This window comes from Phocoena sinus, chromosome 18 (genome assembly GCF_008692025.1).
Source record: "Phocoena sinus isolate mPhoSin1 chromosome 18, mPhoSin1.pri, whole genome shotgun sequence".
In the NCBI taxonomy this organism is placed as follows: domain Eukaryota; kingdom Metazoa; phylum Chordata; class Mammalia; order Artiodactyla; family Phocoenidae; genus Phocoena; species Phocoena sinus.
Window position 1 is genome coordinate 65669205 of NC_045780.1, and position 13087 is coordinate 65682291.

At 41.3% G+C, this 13087-nt stretch overlaps 1 protein-coding gene across 1 annotated transcript in view; it reads right to left on the bottom strand.

The window, feature by feature from the left end:
• Positions 1-3376: 3376 nt before the first annotated feature.
• UGGT2 (UDP-glucose glycoprotein glucosyltransferase 2) overlaps positions 3377-13087 on the bottom strand; it is a 172584-nt gene continuing 162873 nt past the window's right edge. The window contains exons 37-39 of the mRNA XM_032611137.1: positions 11442-11558; positions 6886-7012; positions 3377-4028 (exon numbers count right to left, since the gene is read on the bottom strand). Of these exons, the coding sequence (XP_032467028.1) occupies positions 4006-4028; positions 6886-7012; positions 11442-11558 (267 nt within the window). The 3' untranslated portion in view covers positions 3377-4005. The remainder of the gene's footprint in view (positions 4029-6885; positions 7013-11441; positions 11559-13087) is intronic.

A 13087-nucleotide genomic window follows, 5' to 3' on the forward strand; every position in this document is an offset into this window, starting at 1 on the left:
CCGGAGAGATTCTGGATTAACACTGATGAACGTGAGAGCCCTTCACTGCACTTTAGGGTCAGATCACCAAAGCGCTCCACGTACTTGACAAACTCCCCTAGGTCACCTTGTGCACCTGGCTCCAGCCTCCCCACCCCCTCCTCTCCTTCTCATCCTCAAAGGAACAAAACTACCCCCTTGCTAGTCTGCGCCCTGTGTGCACTTCCTCCTGCTTCCCTTTGCACCTAAATGTCACTTTCTCACGCCTTCCTGACACTTTCCCTGCCCAGCATTTTCATTTGGATATTTAGTGAATGCCACTTAAGCTGGCCTAGTAACTTCCAAAGGACAGCCTCGCGCACTGTAGGTACTTAGATATTTGTTGGATTTGTTCAGGTTAGGAAGACCTAGATTATTGGCCTTCGGATGAAACTGGAAACATTTTTCTGGTGGAAGCAGACTGTGGGAAAACAAAGGAAAGCCTACACGCCACTGGTGGGTTTGCTGACTTTTGTTTATAAGGGAATTTGAGCGTGGTGCTCTGGACTAGATTAGATACTCCACCGTATGGTTAGTTACATTTACTTCGCAATTCATCTTACTCAACAAGGCTAGTACCAAAATTACTCCTCCTCTGACTTTGCCCCAAATTTTAAACACTGGGCTACCCAGAGCCTTTGTCATTCAAATCTTTTGGTCTTGAACCAGTCTTTTCGAATTGGAATACCTTTTCGTCCTTCAACTGTAATCAAAACCTTTGATTTTAAAGTGAAATCACGTAGGATGCAAACCTTACATAGTTGGGCAGGATCACGATGGAAATACACTTAAATTCAAGTAATTATGAACTGTAGGCGACAAGATGATTCTCCAAATCTGGAGTCTGTAAACGAAGCTGTTAACAGTAGGTTCTAAGTAAAGAGACTTCACTCTAGAATTTCTCAGAAAATAGAATTTGATGTTTGATAAGCCGGGCTGATAAACAGCAAAATGGGGAACAGCTGTCCCATTACCTAACACTTCGACTCATCTTCTGAGTGGTTACAGGGTGGGCTGGCACCCCTGACCACGTGCTGCCATCAGAGAGTTGCCTGTTTGCACGCTCACCACCAAAGTCCTGAACCTTTGTGCCTCACCTCCCTCACTTTGCCACCAAAAGTAAGGTCTTAAAATCAATTGGTTCTTTGGAAGAAGGAGGACCCCTTTAAGTCTGCTGAACAGAAGTGGGCAAGACAGGGGCTGGGAAGTGACTGAGACGTCGTGGTACTGAGCCTGGATCCGTTAGCACTTTTCGTTTGATCTCTGAACCAGGGATCTGAGACATAATGTCAGAACCCTTCGATGAACAACAGTCTGATGTGTTCCAGCGGGAAGTTAAATGCCACCAACTTCTTTGCTGCTGTATCTCAGGGAAGAAAATTCTCTCAGCTATGCTTTAGTTACTGAAGGACAGTCTGACTTGACATATACCTACTGCCTTGAACACTATTCATCTGGGTCTTCTGGGTGGTAGCAGCTGTCTGTCTGGTTGCCTCCCAGGCGCTGGACCTGACCCACGGGAGCAGCCGTTTCTTTGGGCAGCCTCCCATTTGTGTCAAACTACATTTTTACTATTAAAGAAAAGCCTGATTTTGTCTGTAAGCCCAGGCTGACGGCCTGTGGTGCTTCCTGGAAGTATTCTGTTGTCTCCCTCTAGGAGCTTCATTGTTCCCTGAACTTGAGGATAACTGGAGCCGAAGGATGGGCACTTCCAACATCTAACCACTTGTACCAAAGCGTGTGGGAGGCATGAAGACTTTGGACTGTCTTCAGTCTTATATTCTGGGTTTACCTTATACCAAAACTTACACCCCAAACTTAAATGTCTTTTCATGGTTAAAACTCAAAATCTCCTAATTCTCAGATACGCTCTGTTCTGACTTTCCTCTGAGAAGGAGGAAGGAGAAGTGGACTGCAACTTCTCAAAATGGGAAATACTGTTTGTCTCTGCTCTCTCCTAGGATTTGAGTTTTGTTAAAATTTGCTATACGGCCTGCACCTGAACACCAGAATTCAGGGTCAGGAATGTATGTGGGAGGCCGAGGGCTACCTTCCAGCGCCCTCAGGGCAGCGGAGCTGGTGGCCTTCTCTGCGAGGGCTGCCCTGCGCTCCAAGGTGGGCTGCGGTTCAGTTCCCCTAGCGCGTCCCCGAGGAAGGCAGAGCTCTGTATGGCGCTGCACTCTACATGCACTTGACGTAAAAGTTAGCCATTTCATAAAAGAATCTCCCTGTAAAGAAATATTTACAAGTCTGGATTTTTAGATATAAGGTATCATTCATCTGGAAATGAGACATGTAAAATTTAGCCATTCAAATCACAAGCTACAAACTACATTATTCTTCAGTTTTAGCTTATATTCTGTGAAGTACAGAATCTAGCATATTGGAGATGGTAGGTAGTAATAAGTGTGGAAATCGGGTGCCATTACCTAGTGAAGTACCATCTCACAGTCAGCTGGGGCTTCTGCCGAAAGCACCACAGCAGACCTGAGGTAGCTGGGCTGGAGCACCTGGTCTAAGCTAGAAGCTTACAGAGACTCTTACCTCTCACCAAGCCCCGACTCCAAAGAGGAGTGAACCGGAGACCCCATGGAACTGGGGTCTTCATCCCAGGCCAAGTTACCACTCAAGCCTCTGACAGCATCCCTTAGGACCCTGGGAACCCACAGGAACAATCTACTTCCATTCCAGGCCCCACCTGGAACACTCCATTTTATCACAGACAAACCCAAACAAGTAACAAAGGGAAGGTTACAGGGAGAGGGAGAGGCCTTGTGATCTCTCATTAGGAAGAACGAAGCTGCTGGGGGCAAAGTAGTTATTTTCAAATACTCTGTGGGCTGTGCCATCCAATAGAGAAGGATTGGGTTCATTCAGAAGAGCTCAAAGGAGCGAGAGTAGAGACTGCCAATAGACAGCTTCGGGCTCACTGTGGAACTCTGTACGGAGTTGTCCAAAGATGGACCAGCCAGTCTCCAGAGGCAGACAGTTCCATGTGGGCCTGGAAGGTTCCAAGATGGCTTGAGGGCCCACCTGGCAGGGCCTTGTAAGGGGAGCTGTTCCTCAAACCTCACTTATCACCGGAGTCATCTGGAGAGCTTCTTAGACAATCATGATTTCCCACGCTCACCTCAGCCCTATTCAATCAGCTTCTTCAGGGGACAGGGTCCAAATGACATTGAGGTCTTCTCCAGTCCCAAGATCCTATGATTCTAGAATAGTTGGATAGTTTTTGAACATTTACTATTCCTATTCATCTATTATTAATATAAAACAGGAAAACAAACTGTTTACACTCTTAACTAAGTTTCTATAAAACTAGCCAGTTCTTTTTTAAAAAGAATACATATATACCCCATAAGCCCATGAATATCGTTTTATAAAATAAAAATTAGAAACATAAAAAAATACAAATACTGCATAGGATTAAAACATCATATGGTTTAGAATAAACAAAATAATTACATTGTGACACTACTTCCATTTTAAAACAACAGTTAAGGTGTAAATGGGCTTACTTTAAAAAAAAATTATTCGGAGATAACCATGAGTCCTTCTTTCTCAGAAGAAAAAACACAAAATAGATTTCTCTAATTTAAAAGCATCTTTTGAATGAAGAAATATGGATGCACATAGAGCTGGAATATCCAAACATGTAGATGGTTTGCTAATTCCCCATGAGGACCAGCTAGTCAGATACGTTCTTCTACGTGGTTATCTGGCAAAATTATCACTTTAACTGGTGAAAACACTGTTTTAAGCAATCGGGAAAGAGGACAATCTAGTTTTAAATACTCAATGGCCATTGCTTATATAACTTAAACTTATTCAATACATTAAACACATGTATTTTTAAATAATTTAAATTGAAGAATATGTCACTGATCCTTAATGAAACTTTCAGAAGTCTTAGCAGTAGTTCCACATTTCCCCAGCAGGTGGCAGATTTCTCGTCATACTTTCTCATCTTCTTAACACAGGCCCGTGCTAGAGTTCATCATGTGTCAGAACTGTAGGGGAGGAAAGTTTATTTAGCTCCTGAAATCTCAAACATCACATTAGCTTAAACCTGACTGAGGTATGAATTAATATAATAAAAAGCATAGGTGCCCCCTGAGGATCCTCTTGTTAGTTTAGTACCTACTTGCTTCATTATGTGCCATAAGAATAGCTCTTTCTATGTTATGGTATCTGTTACATTGTATCATAACTCCTTGCCTCTTTACCCACCTAGAAGCCAGGTCCCATGACTCTATGAGAACAAGGACCACACCTTATTTATCTTTGTTATCTTCGGGACCTAGCACCCTGCCTGGCAATAGAGGCCTTGAACAGTACCGACAGATGACTCACCACGTACAAAGTATCCTGTTATTAATGTAACGGGACAACAAAAAGCAGAAGACGTATATGGTCCTCATCTAAGATGGGAGGACAGAGCATTCAAACACAGACACAAATACTGTACAAATGTGAGAATCGGTACTAGCGAAGACCCTTAGAGATCAAAATGGTTTCCTCACCTTCTGCATCACTGAGCTGTCGCATACTGATTTAAGAACACTGAAAATTCAAAATGATATTTTCAGGCAGAAATTAATTAATATACATTTAAAATGGATCCTGTTCCATAATTCAAGATGGCAGACTATATCCCTCCACTAAACTCCACTGGAAAGATAAATATAAAAGGGAATAGCAATAAAGACAATGGGAGAAGTGGTTATGAGACAACACTGGAGCAGAGTTATCAACGAATTTCTAAACGCGGAAAACAGAATACACAGCTGACATGATGAGTTGATTTTCTTGACAGAGAAGCCTGGGAAAGCCTCCTAACAGAAAACACTGGTGGGGAGTACATCACCCAGTGAAGCAATTAACTGAAGGACTGTATGGAAAATCTGTGCACGTCAGCTCTCCACTCTCATTCCTTCTTCTGCATTGCAGAAAGAAACAGCCTGGTGTTTATTCCAAGATTAAAAAGTGGAAGGCTAAAAATAGAACAGTTTGGGCTTCCCTGGTGGCGCAGTGGTTGAGAGTCCGCCTGCCGATGCAGGGGACATGGGTTCATGCCCCAGTCTGGGAAGATCCCACATGCCGCGGTGCGGCTGGGCCCGTGAGCCATGGCCACTGAGCCTGCGCGTCCGGAGCCTGTGCTCCGCAACGGGAGAGGCCACAACAATGAGAGGCCCGCGTACCGGTTAAAAAAAAAAAAAAAAAAAAAAGCAATAAACCCAAAAATCTCTTTTGTAAAACCTCTCTTATTTATATATATAACCATACAAAAACATATATACACAGACATGCAGTTTTTCTTTAATTAAGATGTGGGTCAATAACATTATAACTACTCTATAACCTATTTTTTTAACTTAAAAATTTGCTGTCAGCACAAATCTGTCTCAATTCTCTTGAAAGGCTACATTATATTTCATTGTATGTATCAGTGTTTATGCAATCGATCCTCTATTGATGGACAGATTGTTTCATTATTAAAAACAATGCTGTAACAAACATGTATATATATGCATAATTTTTCTCGTTTAAATGTAAGTTTCTTGTGAATTGCTGGGTCAAAGGGCATATATTTTAATTATTTATGCATATTATAAAATTTCCTTAATTTATACAGCTACTGTAGGTACGAGAGTGCTTACTTGTCAATACCCTTGCTAATGCTGGGTATTATTAATCCTTTAACTCTTTCCAGTTTGAGAAGAGAAACATTTCATCTTAGTGTTTTATACCTTTAAAATTGCTTGTGAGGTAATTATGTGAATTTTCCTTTATTCCTTTCTTTTTTGCCTTCTTTCCTTCTCTCCCCTTGAAAACAGTTATACCACTTAGAGAATAATCTTTCTTCTTCTGAATTGAAATGGCATCTTTATACTACAGTATTAAAAATGCTTGGGTGTGTTTTAAATACTGAACTTCTCAGACAACACACACTGATTTTGTGAAGGAAAACAGAGTCAAGATGCAACAGAATTTCATGCTTATATGAGAAATTTTATATATAATCATTTCAGCCTCCCTAAAAAGTAAAGCTGAGGAAAATAAGAATTATATTCTGAACTACTAGAAAGAATTACTGTGAGGATTAACTAGTCTAACCTGTGAAAGTCTCTAACCTACTGACTGGAACACAATAGAAGCTCAGTACTACTTTTAAAAAAGAGCAAAGGACAATAGAGACAGGCACCGACCAGGAAAGGTGATTATGAAGGAATCAAGAAGTTAATATCAGCTTTAAAAGAATATCCCACACACATTTATTGGTGTTGAGGATTTATGTAGGGTGATGATGAAATGCTAAGGTAACCTCAGTTTTTTATTTTACTTTTTTTTTTTTTTCAGTTTTTTAAGTCTAAGAAATGGAAACAAATCAGTCCAAATCACCCTCTAGTCATGACCAAGGCTACTAGATCCAGGAACCAACTTTTCATGGGGAAACCTATACCATGTACCAGATTAATTTAGGAGACAGGAAGTAATATTGTAGTTAGCTATGTAAGGCTTTTATTAAACTTCAGGGCTTGGATTTTCATATTTAGGAAATTCAGTGTGTCTTAAAGACAAGTGTTTCTTTTACTTTTTTCACCTCTACATTATGTCAGGAGGTTAATACTACACTGACTATGTGATGATCTGAAGCTATATCCATGGGGGAATAGATTCTCTATCCATGTTTTAAATTTGCGAGCTTAATTCCACATAAAAATGAAATTTGTAATCAAGTCACGGACTTTGGTAAAGAAATTCTGACCTAATCATTTGATAACTTCACCAAGAACTGAGTCTGTAATCTATTCTAATTTCACTTAATGCAACACGTGGTTCGTACACCACTGCAGAATAACTTACTTGCATTTTTCTTCTTGTTTTCAAGGTGATCTAATAGTTGTCGTATCTCAGTATCATACTCCACCCACTCTGGGACAATCCTGGCAGCAGCTTTTAGTTTAGGTTCTTTTGTTTTGGGGTTATTGCACTGAAAGTTTAAATAAAGGTTTGTTAATAAAAGAAACCATGTTCGAGGAAACATAAAGGAAATACTTGAGGACACTGCTATGTCACTAGAGCAAACAAAATGCATTTTATAAAAAGCAGGGCCCTAGGTACTAAGTACTTGAAATACCGGAATTAGTTTAATAGAGAAAGGATCAAGTGAAATGACAAATCATAGTTTACGTAAGCAGTAAGTATTTAATGCAAACACCTCAATCAGAACTTTAAACAAAAATTGTTTAAAGACTTTTTGATGGCTCATAAGAAGTCTGTCAAACAATTCTGTAAAATGTTTGCACAAAACACCCAATTATATGACCATCCTGTAAAAGAACACAGAAGACTATATTAATAAATATTTGATTGCCTTTTCTTCAGACTAAAACCTGGGTTTATATACTTTATGTTTTCCATACACAAGACTATTTATCAGCCTTTAGAAACGTCTTGAGTTTCTTTGGCAAAAGCATTCATCCTCTTTCACATGCCTCTGTTCTCATTAGCAGTTATGATATTAAAAATCAGTTAACTGGAACTCATTTGTCAAAATACTGACAGTTGTGAAATTCAGAGTAGCTCATACATCTCCACACCTTAAAAATATTTAACTAGCCCGCTTAATAGGCACAGTGGAAAAGCAATGGACTTGGATCCTCAGTCCTCATGGTTCCAGTTTTTACTGGTAGTAAGACTTGGACGGTCCACACTTACTGGTTTGGTAAGACCTAGTCACTAAACTCTGTGTGTGTGTGTGTGTGTGTGTGTGTGTGTGTGTGTGTGTGTGGCGGCGGGGGTGTGGGCAGTGGCAGAATCTTAGTGTTTTTCATCTGCAAAGGACGAAATTAAAACAAGATCATCTACAAAGTTCCTCTAATATTTGATCAATTTTAATTAGCAGTTGGTCCTATTATAGAGTTTCTTGGGAAATTAAATCAAGGTTAAAAGGCAAAAAGTAGAGGAGGAGTTTAAGAAGGTTCTGACTCTGGATGTATTTGAAGGTACCGCTGACAAGACTTGCTCATGGGCTGGATGTGAATTGTGAGAAGAGAGAGGCATCAAATATGATCCTAGTGTCTTTGGCTTGAGCAACGTAAAGAATGGAGATGCCACTGACTGAGACAGGAGAGACTATGGGAGGATCATAAACTTTACAGAGTTACACAAGCATCCTGTCTGCTCTTCACGAAGCCTTAACAAAGAATGTGTCCTGAAGCTCACTTCTACGTGGCGTTTTCTTATAGTTGCCCCAACTTGCTTTCCCCTTCATCCTTCGTGCCGTATGGGAGAGCTAAGTTATGAACCGTGAGCCTGTTGTCTTATTTATTTATGGCTGCGTTGGGTTTTTGTTGCAGTGCGTGGGCTTCTCATTATGGTGGTTTCTCTTGTTGCAGAGCACGGGCTCTAGGCATGTGGGCTTTAGTAGTTGTGGCTTGCGGGCTCAGTAGTTGTGGCTCGTGGGCTCTAGAGTGCAGGCTCAGTAGTTGTGACTTGCGGGCTCAGTAGTTGTGGCGCACAGGCTTAGCTGCTCCGCGGCAATGTGGGATCTTCCCGGACCAGGGCTCGAACCCGTGTCCCCTGCATTGGCAGGTGGATTCTTAACCACTGCGCCACCAGGGAAGCCCGGGCCTGCTGTCTTAATCCCTTCCTCATCCAGCATTTTCAGTTCATTGCATTGTGGAATATTTTCTGAAGTAATATATTTCTGAAGTAACTTGAAAACAGTATTTTCTTTGTAGAAATTAATTTCACAGGCAATGTGTTCTATGAAGAAGACAATGGAGCTATTTTCTAACTATGTCAGAAACTATTAAAACAAAAACACTATGTTTGTCCTTAGTGTATTCTACAATTCCCCCCACCCCCACCCCGCTACAATCTCTATCAGCGGTGCTTAAGTGGGGTGACCACGCCCCACAGGGGAGCTGTGGCCAGGCCTGGAGGTATTTCTGATTGTTGTAATGGCGGGGGCGGGGGGGGGGGGCGGGCTATGGCCACCTAGTGGGTAGAGGCCAGGGATGCTGCTAAACACCCTCCTGTACAGCGCACAGGTCCGCCTCCACAACAGGGAATTACTTGGTCCCAGATGTAAATAATGCCCCAGCTGAGAAACCTTGATTGAAAGGGAGTTGAGACAGTATCATGACCTTCACAAACACTCTCGTCCTCACCTTCAATACCAGGAATCATGCTTTTTCCTCTCCATTAGGCCATTTCCTTGGGATTTTTCTTGTTAACTTTTTCCCCAAGAAGATGACCAAAAATAGCATGTTCTTCCATTTTTATTTTAAATGTTTCTGTGGGAGAGACGATGTTGTCCACCAAAATTTATGTCACTGATCCTTCTTCTATGTAGACCTATTGCTAGGAAGTGGCTGCCCATCAAGGAATGACGATCCTTAGCTCCTCTTACAACTGGATGTGGCCACACGACCAATTCCTACCACGGGGCCAAGGCCTTCAGGATCAGGATGTATTCTCCACACTCCTTTCTCTTTTCCCTCCAGATCAACACTATCCAATAGAAATACGATGGAAGCCACACACGCAGCTCCACATTTTCTAGCAGCCACATATAAAAATGTAAAAGGAACGGGTGAAATAAGTTTTAATACTATATTTTGTTTAACCCAATATTTCCAAAATGTTATCAGTCAAAATGTAATCAATATAAAAATTAGTAATGAGATATTTTTACATTCTTTTTATTGTACTGAGTCTTCAAAATCTGATGTGTTTTACACCTTACGGCACGTCTCAGTTTACGCCGGCAACGTTTTAAGTGCTCTATGGCTGCATGTGGCATGTAGCTGCCATACTGGATGGATCAGCTCCAGATGGACACAGATGATGACAGGACCCCAGAGGATGAAGAGGCCACACGATGGGTGGAGACTGGTCCCTGAGTCATGATGTACAGGGAAGCTGCTCACTGATCGGACACCCACTTAGGTCTGAACCTGGGTGTATGTGAAACCATGGAAACATGGGCATTTGTTAGAGCAGCTCATGTGAATCTAAGTACTAAAGAGCCCAAGGAGACCTTATGTCACTAACATTTGAGTCACCACCTTATACAACATAACCTTAACATTTTATGTTATGTTCGGTAATGTTCTTGACCTCTCTTTAGAAATTTCCGTCGCTTTCTTCTTACCAATGCCATCGTGTTTCTGCTACATTCTATCCCCTATGATTGCAGTCTAACATTTTGGCATGCTACTTTCTTTCTATACCTTTCTATACATAATCTGGAGAAACATCCCTATATTTTATTGCCCTGTCTTATTTTGTTCAAAACTATGAGTTCTAACATTTTGACAGTCTGTTCTTCAGTGAAGATCTTGTAAACAATTATTCTATACTTCTAGCACATAAAAACAATATGGTCAGAAAAAGAATAATATCTTATACTATTAAAGATAATATACAGTATTGGAATATAATGTCTAGACAGCTGGATAATTAAGTTAGTTTAAAATATTTCAGGTCTAGATTTAAACTGTGTAGCAAAAACTGCTTAAAATGAAAATCTAAGAAAAAAACTTCTCAAAAATAATGAAGAAAAATAGACATGTATAGGATAATTTCAGTCGACAGAGTTATTTTGGTTGTCTCTATTTGGGAAAATTATTGGCAAGGCAACTAAACTGATGGCATGTTAAGATGGCAGCTAATCCATAAACATTTCAGCCAGCTCATGGCCCTTCTTTCGAAAGGCCTTGTGCAGAAAAGAACGAGCACAGCAGGCCTGGGACCACTACTCTTAGGCCCGTGCTTGCAAGGCTGGCCCTTGGCTGGCACCTGGGAACTTGGGTTTCAGGAGTGTTCCCACCGTTCCCGTCTAAGAATGGCTCACTGTGCCTAAACTGTGCAAACGTGTGGTTTACGGTGACCACCTGCCTTCCTTCTGGACGCTGGGAATCTTGGCACGTGCCAGGCAGAGGGGGGCTTGCCGTGGCCAGGCCCCCAATAAGAATCCTGGGCATTGGGTTTCTGGTAAGCGGCCCTGATAGACCACCGTTCACACGGGTTGTTGTACTTCTTGTAGCGTAAGGAATTAGGGTTTTCCTGGGTCACTTCACAGGGAGAGGGCTCTGGGAAGCTTGAACCTGGTTTGCTCTGGACTTCACCCCATGCGCCTTTTCCTGATTTTGCTTTGCGTTCTCTCACTGTAATATCTTCACAGCCATGATTCCGAGTCCTGTGAGTCCTCTTATTGAATCATCAAACCTGGGGGTGGTCTTGGGGGCCCCCAGCACAGCCCTCTACTTGCCAACCTAGGTAAATGTAACAGTCAATAACAGACTGAGCAGCAGGGTGCCCTATGTGTGCCATTCCGTTTGTAACACAGCAAGTATTTCTACTGGAACACTTCCGCATCTGCTCATACAGAGGAAGATGCAAACACTCACCAGGTCGATTGTTCTGGCTCTCTGTTTGGATTCATCATCACACCAGGTTTCACACCACAACCAGTCTTGGGGAAGAGACTTAATGGCAACTTGGTAAATCATATTGTTGGGAAGATCCTACAGAAAAGACGAATGATTTAAACATAGAGGTAGAGAAATTAGGGTCAGAGTGAAAGAAGTTGAAGATGTCATTTAGATTAGAAACAGATCCTACAAAAACATGCAAATCTCAGGTGTGTCTGTATTATGAAGCTTTAAATACTTAATTTGACCCAACAGTCTTGTGTCGTGAATGACCCTGTGCACTGGAACAAAGACCACACCTGCCCTGGGCTTCACCCCCAGCATCCGAGGTGGAGAGAGATGCCCAGAAACCCCCCATTCCACACGCCCTCTCTACCTCTTATCTGCCTCGAAACACCAGGATTAATCACGTATACCGTGTCTGCTATTCCTGTTTATGTAGTCAACACCGCACTCTCCAGATTCTGAGGTGACTTTTCATTTCCCTATCAGCAAACTGTGCTCCACAAATATTTTCACATTTCTGCACACTCAGAGCTTTCTAAGCAAAGATCGCTGGCACCTGGGTAAAAGGATGTGTAAATGGCAAATGAGCCTAGTAAGTTAAAGACAGAGACCTCTGCAGAGATTTAAAGACACCTTTCCCAGAGATACCTGCTTATATATGCCAGGGATTGCAGAGCCCTTCCCAGAGAATATTTGTTTACATTCCAGAGCAAAGGGCATGTTTCCTCTCTCTCCCGGAGGGCACCAGCAGTACTTGTGTTAGCTGTCCCATCTAAGTTCCAAGATTCATAATTTTAGGGTTCTTCTCTCAACACTCCTATTAATCATCATACTGGAAGTTCTAGCCAATGCAGCAAGACAGGAAAAAGAAAGAAATGGTATAAAGATTGGAAAGGAAGCAATAAAACTGTCTTTCTTTGAGGATGACAGGATTGTTTATGCAGAAAATCCTAAGAATCAGTAAAAAAAAAAAAAAAACTCTTGGAACTAATAAGCAATGATAGAAAGGTTTCAGGATACAAGGTTAACATACAAAGGTCAATTGCTATATACCAGCAACGAACAATTGGAATTTGAAATTAAAAGCACACCATCATTTACATTAGCACCAAACACCACCCCCCAAAACAAACAAAAAACCCCAAATAAACCTAGGTAAAAAATCTAACAAAATACGTTCCTCTACATGAGGAAAACTATAAAAGTCTGATGAAAGAAATCCAGGAACATCTATATAAATGGAGAGATATTTCATGTTCACAGACAGACTTGATAGTGTTAAGATGTCAGTTCTTCCCAACTCAATTTATAGATTCAATGCAATCCCAATAAAAGTCCCAGAAAATTATTTTGTGGGTATCAACCAACTCATTCTCAAGTTTGTATGAAAGGCAGAAGACCCAGAATAGCCAGCACAGTGTTGAAGAAGAATAACAAAGTCAGAGGACCAATACTACTGAATTTGCAGGCTTCATATAAATTCTATAGTAATTAAGAGATTGGTAATGGCAGAAGAACAGACAAATACAGCAAAGGAACAGAATAGAGAGCCCAGAAATATGAGACTTCTTTGTATTTTCTGCTCAATTTTTTCCTGTAAATCTAACACTGCTCTA